A 12,552-nucleotide genomic window follows, 5' to 3' on the forward strand; every position below is an offset into this window, starting at 1 on the left:
CCCTGACTGGGCCTGGGGTAGCAGGCAGGAGATTAGAATGCAAGCAAGTTGAGGGCAGATTTAGGGTGCTGAGCAAGAAGGTAAGGAGAAGGTAACAGGGCAACTAAGCTGAGGGCAGATTCAGAGGTGTTGAGCTAGGAGTGAAGGTAAGGGAACGTTAGCCACGGGTGGTTTAGAAGTGCTTGACCATTAAGCTAAACATCGTATTAAAAATAAGCTAATGTGTGTGTCTTTCATCTGTGGATCCAAGGGAACCAGGATGACGGCTAGTAGCATGGTCACCCCCAACACCCCGAGCTTAAAGCAGGTTAGTAGAACTATATGCCACACACACACACACACACCCACACACACACGCACACCCACACATACTTCTATGGCTCAGTGCCTACCTGCACATGGAGATATTGTTTACACAACACACAATACTTATCTTCAATTGATGCAACTCAATTTTTATTGCAACTGGAAGACAATACATCACAGAAACTTTATGGTAGGTCTGGGGAAGTGTTATTTACAATAAATGATGAAGTAGTTTGTCTTTGGCAATATGATTACACATGAAGAACGCAAAATGCTGTATGGATCCCTCCCAAGCAACACCAAGTCCCTGGAGCTCGGCTGATGGAGCCATCTCCACACCGCTGCTTTAGGCTAACGCAAACACCACCGAACATCTGTTTTCTTTCTCCTTTCCGGTTCTCCCCTTCTCTTCATGATATTGGCAGTTTTATACAGGAATACAGAAACAAAATTGGCTTCTGAAGAAATTATTACTCTTGTAAATTAATTTGGCCACGTAGACCTGTTGGCCAGGAAAGGTCAGGTGACCCTAAGATTCAGCCACAAACCATGTGGTCTTCTGCTTTATCATTGTGGTCTTGTTTTCTGTAAAATTAGAACAAAACTCAGAAGTGTTACAGAATCAAGAGTAGTAAAAATAAAAAACAAAACGTCTATGTAGCTGTTTCCCAGACACACACACCGATTCTTCTTCTCTCCCCATGTTCACCATGGCAGGACAGGCAGTGAGAACGATGGAGTGAGGCTGGCTGAGCCAGCTATGACCTTGGATGGCTTCAACACACATACTCTAGAAATAGCAACTGTGTCTGTAACCAAAAGTGTGCTGTTTCCTCTAAAACAGGAGAAACGGGGAAGTCAGGTATGAAAAGATAACACAATTTCTAGGTTTGACAGGATCACCATATCGAAGTCTTTTGAGAATCCAATATGGAGTATCAATTATTTGCAAAAGGGTGGAGAAGGCATGTTCTCTACTTTTGCAAATGCAACACAGTGGAGGAACACTGCTGAATAGAGTCCAAATAAAGAGTCTTGATTCCAATACTAACGAGACAGGAAGGGTACTTGTGAGCATCCCACACCAAGTCAGAAATGGTCATTCCACAGCGGGCTCGTTCCGGAGGCTCGACAGCACGAGGCAGCACCGTAGACTAACATCCGTCTCGGCCATAAAAAGGTGGATCATTTTAAAAATGGTGTTTTCCTTCCTTAATTTTTGGTCAGTGAAGCTAGCACTTGTTTGCTGAAGGGTAGAAGAGTGACCAAGTCACACCCATTATTCATGATAAAGCAACCGAGTGGACGAGTCTGTGCTTAATTCAAGAATAGCCAGCAGGAGAGAGGACGCTGGGAGTCAGCCACCGTGGCTGGCGCGCTCTCAAAGGAGGAGGAGTTAACAGATGAATTCACAAAGGTGGGCAGGTCTATACAGAACACTGAATGCTGTGTGCAACTCCTCATGACATCCCAAGAAACAGGAACACCACACAATGTATATACTTTGATTTACACATTCCGTTACAAAGGAAAAAAAAAAAAGAAACAAAACAAAAACCAAAAAACAAAAAAACCCAAGACACCATTACAATTCTGTAACTGTGTTAACTGCAATAGAAACCGAAGTCTAGAGTCTGACAGGTAAGCAGAAAAAGGGGTTGTTTGTCACTTAGGTTATATAGCAAAAGTGTTGATGTATATTATATATAGTAGTATAAATAATAAAAAAGTATTATTTAAATTAGATCACAGTGCTGCATCATGTGCCTAACAGTGTTTGATATAGTACTGGTGGGCTGGGACCTACAACACAAAGAACTGAACTGTCAACACTGGAAAGTCACAATCAAGAGGGGACGTATGTTCCAATGTTTTCTTTTGGTGGCAAAATAAAAATAAAATAAAAACCCTGCTGAAGATGAAAGAAAAGGACTTCTCTATAGAACATAGCGTTCAATCTACACATCTGGGCAGCTGTGATCCACCAGAAAGAAATGAGTCCCAACCTGAATAAGGTTTGAAAGGGCAAAGAGAAATCACACTGAATTTTGTCTAATACCACATATGGGAAAACTCCCCATTCCGGTCACTCGTCCCTAACTCTGGCTCTGGCATCATGTCATAAGCTCCTCCACCCCCCAACGTTGAGTCCAGAGGTTGGAGTTGCATCAATAAAACCCAAATTGGTGGCTTGGGACATTGCACATGGGCCTGCTGTGTTGGGACTCTCGGCACCAAAACCACCCCATCTCTTCCTCGGGTGCCACAGAATGCTATAGTCCTTCAAGAAGGCTCCGTGGTAGGAACTGTTATGAACAGGAGGCACTAGACAGGCTAGTGACTTTACAGGAAAAACCCGCTCTTGGGAAAGGGCGCCAACCCATCCCTCCTTTTAAGACTCAGCCCCAAGATGGAGCCCTGCCCCAGTCATCCTGAGCACAGGTTCCTTACGCCACAATCCGCATGTGGGTTTGGTTCAGCTTTAGTTTCAGAGAGCCAGCTTTACTAAAAGAACTCCTGAAAAACATACTGACTGGAGATGAAGAGGAAATATGAGCTTGGTGATATGTATTAGAAAAAACAAAACAACAACAGCAACAAAAAACACCTATGTACGGTGCAGACCCTTTCCAAAAAGTACTAGAGAATGAGGAAAGACCGTCAGGAACGGGGTAAAACACGTGGATGTGAGCATCACCTAAGAAAAGAGAGTCTCTCTTCTCTTAAATGTGTCCGAGGGCTGACAGCCAGCAGTTATGTCGTGGTGCTGATGTGTTCCCAAAGCATCTGTAAATATTGCTATAGTTCCCCACTTCCCCCTCCCCCCACCCCATGTGAGTCCGTGAGATACTGGAATGACACATGAACTGCCACTTCTCCCCACAGGAGAAATGCAAGGAAAAAAAAAAAAACAAAACAAAACACCACACCCCTTTAATGATGCTCAGGCGATCTGTCAGACTAATGGATACACAGGCTAGTTTGAAAGCTAAAAGAACACCTGACATTTGGGAAGGAAGTCCAACACTAAAGTGAATTACACTTAAACAAAATATTCTTTCACAAATAGGCTTGTGCTTAAATTCTCTACTGCTCTTGGGGGAGGGGAAAGAGAGGGTGCCTCCTGCCCCTTGGCTTGTTAAGGACACGGACAGCCTCATTCGGCAGACTTCGCTACAAACAGCCACATACACATTGATGACTTTGTTTTCGCCTCAACAGTCAAAATACAGAGTTAAACACAATTGAGCCATTGTTTTGGTTATGCATAATGTGTATGCTGCCCAAAACAGAAGGAAAATAGAAAAAAATTACCCTTACTAAAGTTTCCCCAACAAGTCTTCCAGAAAATTCCAACAAAGGTGCCAAGGGAGGCTCAGGAAAATAACACTTAGAAAGCTGCCCGATGAGGTATTTATGCAAACGGAGTGGTTCTGGGGTTCAGAACACACTTGTATAAGATAGTTTTCCAGATCTCAGCGAGATCAGAAAAGTAAATCACACACACACTGCATCTTGTTATCTCTGAAAGGGGACCTCTGCCCCTTCAGAAAAAATGAACCGAGGGGAGACAGCCCGTGTGGGGTTCTCATCGGAAGAAGCCCCCTGCCAGAAACAGTGCCGAGTGCTCACCTTTACCTTCAGGTCTGAGTTTGAACATCTTGGGGGTGGGGGTGGGGGTCTTTTGGACTTGGTAAGCTGACAGCAGAAACCAAAGCGTGGCTCAGGGTTCCAGAGCTGTGGATGGCTTGTTGGGTGCCAGAGGTTTGTGGAGAACACACCTGTGCTCTCGTCTAACCCTGAACCCTCACGCTGAGAGAGACCAGGCTACGGGTAAATCTAGCCTGCCCTAAAGTGGGTGTCCCCTCCCACCCAAAAGCTGCCCTCAGGTGAGGCAGGGGGGAAGTGCACCAGATAGCCTTCCAGGCTGCCCTGGTTGCCATGGTACCTGGTACTGACAGGTGGACACACAGCTTTAAAGGCCCACTACTGCCCAGTTTCAAGAGTTCAAGGTCACTTTAGCTTCCTTTCTCTTCCAAACATCTGACCCTGAGCCACGGTAGTATTTTTGTTTTTAAACGTTCCCTCCATTTGGATGGGAGGCCATATTGTTTTAGGGATTTCTCGTTTAGACCTCAAGGAAATACTTTTTTTTGGCAAAGGTAACTGGAATTTCTGGCTTGTGTGACATGGTCTGGTTGTTGTTCAGCTCTCACTATCTAGGTGGTCTTAGTCCCAAGGTGGTTATTGTGCTGAAGTGGCAGAGATGGCCAGCCCCCTTCTCACTGCGCAATCACACTGTCACAGTAGAACGCTCGCTCGCTCGCTCGGGGCTGCTCCATCCAACCCCTTGATGGCGTACTTCCTCCTACCCATGTACCCATCTCTTACTCTCACCCAGTAAGGCCCATTAGCGTGTATCCCCTTCTTCTAGCTAATTTGCATAATTATTCACTGCCTTTTTCCTAGAACCAGATCATGGTAAGGATTTTCCTCAAGTAAGCGTCCCATAACTCTCTCGATTCTATCGTACACACTAAGTTTACCCTCGAATTATTGCGTCATGTTAAACACATACAGACATAGGGAAGGACACACTCTTCAGTAGAGAATCAGAGGGGGTCGGGGCTGAGTGCAGACAAGGCAGTATAGAGCTCAACCATCCAAGCCCCTACCAGAGCATGAAGATAATTTATATTGCAGAGTAAGTTCCCCAACAGTCAGAATTTGTCCCTGAAGAAGGTTAAACCTTAAACACCTGCTTCAAAAAATAAAAATAAAAAAAAAAACCAAACAAAATAATAACAACAAAAAAAAAAAAAAAAAAGAAGAAGAAAAAAGAAAGGAAAAGGAAAAAGAAAGAAAGAAAGAAAAAGAACAAAGGGCCTCTAAGCTTAAGGGCTTAAAAATTAGAGGCATAGTCTTCTCTCTATTCTCTATATTTATATGAAAATAATTCATGCTTCATGCTAAATACATTATTTACCTTACAAGAACTTTGTTATTTTTGAATAAAAAAAAGTTTGTTTTTGTGATTTTTTTTTCTTTTTCTTTTTTTTTTTTTTCTTCAAAGGAATCCATGCATTTGTGGATCAGAAATTTCTGCTGGCTACACTGGCTGAAGTGAAAGTCACTGATCTGTTCTGCTTTTTTGTTGTTGTTGTTGTTGTTGTTGCAAAAATGAGCACTGATATTAACTGCAAACCCTTTTTGAGGACAGTACAGGAGTTGGATTGTTTGTCATGTTTTTGCTTTTTTTTTTTGAGTCCATCAATGTGCCTTTAATCTCATAAAAAGACACCATAATACTAATGGCAGTTTCTGTAGCACCCCCCCGCCCCAACTTGGATCAGATTATTTAGGAGGAAAAAAATCTGTACCATTTTTCTTTTCTAACAGCTACTGTCATTTCTTGGGCATGATTGCTTTTCCTTAGGCAGTTAAGAGGGCACAGCCTGTTTTCTGCATCACCTTTAAGTTGTGTGTGTCTGTGTGTGTGTCACACACACACACACACACACACACACTGGACCAACCTTCAGGCTTATGGCTTTGGAAGTCTTCTTAATTTAACATAGAGCAGAATTCAGTGGTTATCAATGGCTCTAACGATCCCTGTTTCCCCTCCTCAGTCACTGACACCTAATACACCTGAACAGTCTGGTATGCAACTAGGGAGATGGTACCAGGCTCAGGGTTAGGAAACACAGAAGACTGGCAGCCAGGCCCTGGGCTTGCCACACAGCAAGGCCGATGGCATTTGTGGTACTGTGGGATACCAGGGCCAGCTCATGGGGTTATCCCCTAGGGGATAATCTGTTCCTAGGGGACACGGGCTCTTCAGTCTCTGCAACTGCTTCCCAGCCTCACTCCAAACACAACTGACTTTTTAAACCTAAGGGTTGGGCTGAGCAGTGATGACTGTGCGCGTGCATGCCTCCTAGGTAGTACTTGGTGTTCCTGTGGCATTAACATGGACAGCCCTGTGGGTTTAGCCACAGGTTTCTGACAGGCTGCAGGAAGCAATGGTTTAATTTTGGCTTTTTTTTTTTTCCTTTCGGTTTTTGTATTCGGATAAAGAAAAGCTTTTGTAAAACGGCTGAGTGTCAATATGAGTTTCTATGGCTTCAATCTCCTTTAAACAGAAAATTCTTAAGGGTCCAAAAACAAAGGAGTGGGGGGCAAATTAAAAAATGAAAGAAAGAAAGAAAAGAAAATCAAACCAACAAAAGGAAAAAAGAAAAAAAAAAAAAAAGAAAAAGAAAAAAAATTGCTGATATTGCCACAAATCATTAGAAATCTCCTGACATGCTGAAACCAAATGGCCATAAGTTCAAAACAAATCAGAGACTTGTTTCAATTTTTTGCGGTTTCCTTTTGTTCTTTCTGCCCCTTGGCCGTCCGATTGGTGATGTTGTTCAAACAGGACCGGATCCCTGCTAAGTGCAGGAGTGAACCGGCCGCCTCCTTCATCTCCTCGTCGTCGCTCTCCGGCGGCTTCTCCGTGCGTCTCTTTTTGAGGGGCAGTGTGTCGCTGGGGACCTTCCTGGCCTTGGCGAAGTGCTGGCGCTTCTTGTGCTGGGATGCGTATCCGCTGTCCCCCAGGGCATCCTTGCCCTCCTTCGGGCTGAGTTTCCGGTCCTCCTCCTCTGGTTCACTGTGGCTCTCATGGCTCTGGAAGCTTCCCTCACTGCCCTCCTGGCTCCCCTTCGTGGCAAACTCATAGTGGTCGTCGGCTGAGGAGGAGGAGGAGATGGAGTCGCTGGTGGGAGAGGTGCTCCGGGCATTGGAGGACTTGGCACTACTGTAGTTGTGGTCCTCCTTGGGATCGCCACTGACCACTGGGGAGCCACATGGCGGCTCGCTCTCAGTCCGCATCCGGCAACTGGTGATGCTATTCCTGCAGATGGAGAGGGAACAACAAATTACATCTTCTCTGGTGAAGACGCGGGGCATCTGGGCTCCTGCAAACCCTGCTAGCAGTTCCAAGACATGGGTAACAGGTGCGCGAGCTTTGCAGATGGGGCCCCAATCCTCGGTCTTATCTTTCTTGGTTTTCCCTCCCTGCTCCCAATGACAGCTTCACCAAACCTGTGCGTCTGAGTTGTTAAAACAATACTTTTGGGGTGACAGGCAGAAGAATCGTTCACACACCAGCCCCAGCACTGTGGAGAAAGCCACTGCTGGCAGATGCTGGCCGCACATTGGCACCACAGAGAAATGGCATATTCTCTTCTGGAGCTGCTGCACTGATCAGAAGGCTAAATACCACACGTGGCAAAGAGCCTCCTGTCGGATGACAGTCACCCGCTCAATCTGCCAATCCCTGAGCACATGAGAGATGGACATCCCTTCAGAGAGGACCCAGGGGAGCAGCTAATAAAACAGCCTGAAGGCTGAATCATGGAAGTGAGGCTGCTAAGTTACGGCTTCCTGAGCTCGCCACAAACATGCCCCACTGAGCCCATAATCATGTTTAACTCCTTATTTTACATAGCTCAGAAGTTAGTGCTAAGAAGTGACTTACTAAAGCCACAGAGTAGGACGGAGTTGGTACTGAAACTGAAATATAAACCGGCTTCACCACTTGGAGTAGCTCTCTCCTGCCATTCCCGATAACATGGCCCCCTGTTGGAACTTCACATCAGCTTTCCCGGTGCCCCTCAGGCCCCAGATCGCTTGTTGTGTTGTGTGTCTTTATGTCTGGGAGGCCACTGACCACCCGGCCTCCTTGTTGTGGTAGGGAGAGTGACTGTGCCTCCATTGCCTTCCTGATGTAGCTGGCATACAGCAGATGCTCGGGGTAGGTGGAAGCCAGAGGGATGGATGAGCGCAGGAGGCAAGGCTTACTTATAGCCAAAGGGAAAGGGACCTGGGAAGTGAGGTCCCTCTGGCAAAAATGAGGATGCAAAATGGCGACGGTGCGCCAGGCTGGCTCAGAGGTCTTTCTCTGTGGCTGTTGGCTGCCTTTTCCTAACTTTCCTTTCCCACCGTGAGGTCCCTGTATTTCCAATGGCCACTGTGTACATCTCCTGGAGGTTCCTTCTCCTCCTGTCAGATGAGGGGATCCAGCATAAAGACAAAGTTAAGTCCTAGGACAGGAACCCAGAACCCGTCATGCATGGCTTGCTTCAGGATGCAGCCCTGAGCCCTAGCGCCTGCCCTCCACACACTCATCCTCTGGATTTCCTTTCCTGGCTGTGTACTGGGTGCATACACATGGCCGACATAGATTCTGGGGGAGCATTGCAGGTATACAGATAAATGTGATTAACTGTATAGCTAGCTCTCAATAGTTATCCAAAGCAGATAAAAACCTATGTTCCACCTGTGCTTTTCCTGATCTTTTTGTGTTGAGCACAGATACTATGAGATAGAAAACAAACTTCCAGCAAAGTATGAAACAGTTTCTTAGGGAACCCAAATACATTTGGACGAGAGAACTGGGCCACGATTGAGTTGTGTGTGCGAATGACATTCGTGTGGGGACACACATGTGGCGGTCAGAGGGTCACTTTATGGAGACCTTCTCTCCTGTTCCCTTTGCATGGGTCATGGGGATCACTCTTGGGTTGTCAGGCCTGCTGAGCATCTCCCAGCCCCAAACCCTTAGGTTTTATAATAACCCCAGACTTGAGGACAACTTCAGTAGCACAGGTCAGCAGAGCGCAGCCTTTGGCTGAGTGAACACTAGGAGAGAGAAAACCAGGGGCTGGGGCAAGAGGCAGGACAAGGCCTAACTTGCTGCCTAGTGGGTGGGTCTGGCTGAGGGGCGGTGCTTCTTGAGTCTTTCCTTTTAATGAAAGCATTGAGGGCAGATGGAGAAATGTCAGGATGGAAGCCATGAGAGACAGGGCTCCAAGCCTGATAGCTAACTACTTTAAGTAGATATCTCTTCTGGAGAGCCCGTGTAGATAAGGAGGGCAGGAAAGAGGGGTTTCCCATGGTCCTGGATTCTATGCCATGGGAGGGAGCACCCAGAGTTTCCCTTTGACAGTGCTCCATGTGGCCTGGAACACCACCCAGCTCAGCCTTCTACAGATAAACAGAAATGCAGAGAGCCTCGAGACACACACGGAGTTCTCAAAACTAGATGGTTCAACTGGAACATCTCCCCGAAGTCCCAAGGAGGATGTGCGCTGTGCAGACAGAACCAGCACAGACACAGCCAGGACACTGATGCACCTTTAGGCTGTGAGACCTGGAATACAGCCCGATCTCATTCTTACTTAATGAAACTAACTTTCTCTGAGATTTCAGCATGGGTTTATAATCCATAAATTACACATCAAACTCTGCAGGGAGTGACAAGCTCCTTCAATTATTAATAACTTGGCGCCCTGTGACTCTCGATGGCATAGGCCAGCTGCACTGAGCTGGTGTCCAGTGCCTCCTGCTGCAGGGGTTGCCATTACGGGACACCAAATGCTTAAAAGAAATCGGCCATCCTGAACATCTTGGAAGGTGCATTTCTAGCTACAGTCTCCTCCTCCTCAAAACCAAAACCCCAAACCATTCATTTGAATTAACATGCGCTACAGTGAAAATGCCTGCAGTTTCTCAGTGTAGGCTGAATCTGTAAATCATGATCTTCACAGTGATCACAGATTAGCATTAATGAAAGCCACCTGATTTTACCAGGTCCTTAGGAGTTCAAACCACAGGCCCAATGAAGACACGTGCTCTGAATTTCAAACCTGATGTTATTCTTTTGTCGACTACACGGGAAATAGCAGTGAGACCTCGCAGTGGTTCAAGTCAAAAATGATCAACATTTGTAACTAAGAAGCTCTGGTGCAGGCTATGACAATTAGTGCTTTTTCCTACAGTTAATCATTTGCTCCTTTCTACTTAAATGGCACAGGTTACCTGGTACCCATGGGTTGGTTCTCTATGGAATCTACTGGCTGTTTTTTGGAAGCGTAGCCTTCCCAAGGTACTGACTGACCCCTTGCCAAAGGTGAAAAGCAGACAAAATTAACATAAGGATCTCGGAAGCAGGGGACCCGAGGCAGCGCAATGCTCTTCTACAAAGATGATCACAACTAGATAGATGGGCCAGGCAAGGGACTTGCACTTCCTTCCAGGTGGCAAGGGAGGCATGTGTCGAAGAGGTTTCTCTGATTACAACACAGAAGGTGTTAGATCCTGTGCAGCTACAGATTTTAAAAGTATCCTGAGTTCACTAGATAATGAGGGCTGGCAAACCCATGCTTGTTGTGTGACCCTGACAGCCCGAGTGTGACCCTGGGAACCCTAGTGGAACAGGAGAACCAGCGCTGTCCTCTGGACGGGCGCCATCCACCCTTCCCAACCTCTACGTACAGATGGAGAGTTTTAGAAATAAGGTGAACAACGGGATCAACCAGGAAGCCAGGTGTTCCCTGGAACAAATGCCTACCCAAGGACGGGGCAGGAGCCCAGACTGATGGAGGAGGAAAGGCGAGCAGGGGTGGAAAACTGATTTTGTCAGCTTCATGGATTTTATGGTCACTCCAAGGGAGTTAAAATGGACATTGTCCCCCTCCAGGCTTCCAGAAGTTTGAGAAGCAAATCTCTGGAAGAACGCACTTCAAATCCAACCACAGAGAATTCCGACTAATTAGCGCAGAGAACCTAGGTTCGTCATTTTGGAAACCATTAAGCACAAGGGAGATAACACTATTATAAGTTGGAGTGGGAACAGAGAAACAACTAGAGAGCCTGAACCACAAAGGCTGCACAAGTGGAGACAACTTGACCCTGAGCGTGAGGGCAGTGATTAAAATAAACAGAAGAAGAGCCACAGGAGATAGGGCAGCCCTGTAACCCTGGTGCTCAGGAGGCTGAGGCAGAAGGGCAGTAAGCTCCGGGCTAGCCTGGGCTATACCACAAGACCCTCTTTTAAGGGGCTGGGCTGAGGAGGTGGCTGTGTCCTGGAAGCCTGTTTAGCACCTATGTAAAAGCTGGGAGCTGTGGCGTCTGTGTATAATCCCTGTGCTGGGGCAGTGGACATGGGAGGATCCCTGGGGATTCACAGACAGACAGTCTAGCCCAACCCACGAATGAGCTCTAGGATCCAAAAACACCTATTGGAAATACCTGCCTATAATCCAAGCTCTTGGGTAGATAGAGAGATTGAAATGCAAGGTCATCCTTACCTATATAGAGCTCAAGGTCAACCTTTGCTAGATGAGATGATGCCTCAAAAACCAAAACAAACAAAACCTGAACACAAGAACATTTGCATCAATTGGGCTGGATTTTCAGTGAGAAAGCACAGGAAGACTAAACACCTGAATTAATAGCTGAGAATTTTCTAGATCAGAAGAAAGGTACCCACTTACAGATTCAAACAGCCAGTAAGTGCTATCAGGATAAACAGTGAAACCCAGGCCTACCTACCACTATCAAATGCAAAGGCCTAAGCCAAGAAACAAACAGCTAAGGTCACAGGAAACCCCAAGAAACCAACCAACCAACCAACATAACCTAGCCAGCTAACCCAAAGCACAAAGGACAGCTGAGCACGGCACTAGGACCTGCGGTCCCAGCCACTGGGGAGGATGCTCTCGAGACTCAAGAACTAGGCAACGGAGAGATGTACAAGTGGTAGAAAGAACGTACCACTGGGAATGGAGATGCAGCAGCTGGCCATAGGAAATGCAGCAAACGGGTGTGTACAACACTCTCAAGATGAAAGAAAAACCACTGTCAGCTTAGACCTTCAGAGCAGGAGCAGACCCAAGCTTTAACTAAGAACAGCCCCTCCCTAAAGGAACCATGACCTCAAAAGGAAGGCCTGGGGTTTAGGGAGAAACATTTAGCAAAGGTGTGTAAACGACCAGATTGCAGTTACGGTGAGCTCAAAAGCAAACAGAAGCCAAACAGAAGCCAAGACTTTGGGCAAATTAGCTCAGCATTTGGGAGAAATAAAGTGAAAACATTCAAAAAGCTTGGTATTGGCCAAAGGTTAGACACTGATGGAGCCTTTAAGATATTCCCATCCAAAGTTCTAGGACTAAGGAGAAGCGTGGTGTGTAACTTCCAAACCTGCAAACGGGAGGAATGCAAAGTGGGGCGTTCCCATCTTTTGTGGATAAACACAAGTTTGTGCAAATTTAGCCAGAATCAAATCTAAATATGTTAATAAAAATGGGCTAGCGGAGAGTGGTGGCGCATGCCTTTAATCCCAGCACTTGGGAGGCAGAGGCAGGAGGATTTCTGAGTTTGAGGCCAGCCTGGTCTACAGAGTGAGTTCCAGGA

The 12,552-nt window shown here is 46.4% G+C and overlaps 1 protein-coding gene across 6 annotated transcripts in view; it reads right to left on the reverse strand.

The window, feature by feature from the left end:
- Positions 1 to 439: 439 nt before the first annotated feature.
- Foxn3 (forkhead box N3) overlaps positions 440 to 12,552 on the reverse strand; it is a 374,947-nt gene continuing 362,834 nt past the window's right edge. For 5 of the 6 annotated variants that reach the window (XM_029540799.1, XM_029540798.1, XM_029540801.1 and 2 more), the window contains one exon: positions 6,523 to 7,207. In XM_029540799.1, coding sequence (XP_029396659.1) covers positions 6,664 to 7,207 — 544 coding nt within the window. In that variant the 3' untranslated portion in view covers positions 6,523 to 6,663. Of the gene's footprint in view, positions 7,208 to 12,552 lie in introns of all 6 variants that reach the window. The other variant, XM_021201835.2, reaches the window with a different exon arrangement.

The sequence above is a fragment of the Mus pahari genome, chromosome 7 (genome assembly GCF_900095145.1).
Source record: "Mus pahari chromosome 7, PAHARI_EIJ_v1.1, whole genome shotgun sequence".
Taxonomy (NCBI): Eukaryota; Metazoa; Chordata; class Mammalia; order Rodentia; family Muridae; genus Mus; species Mus pahari.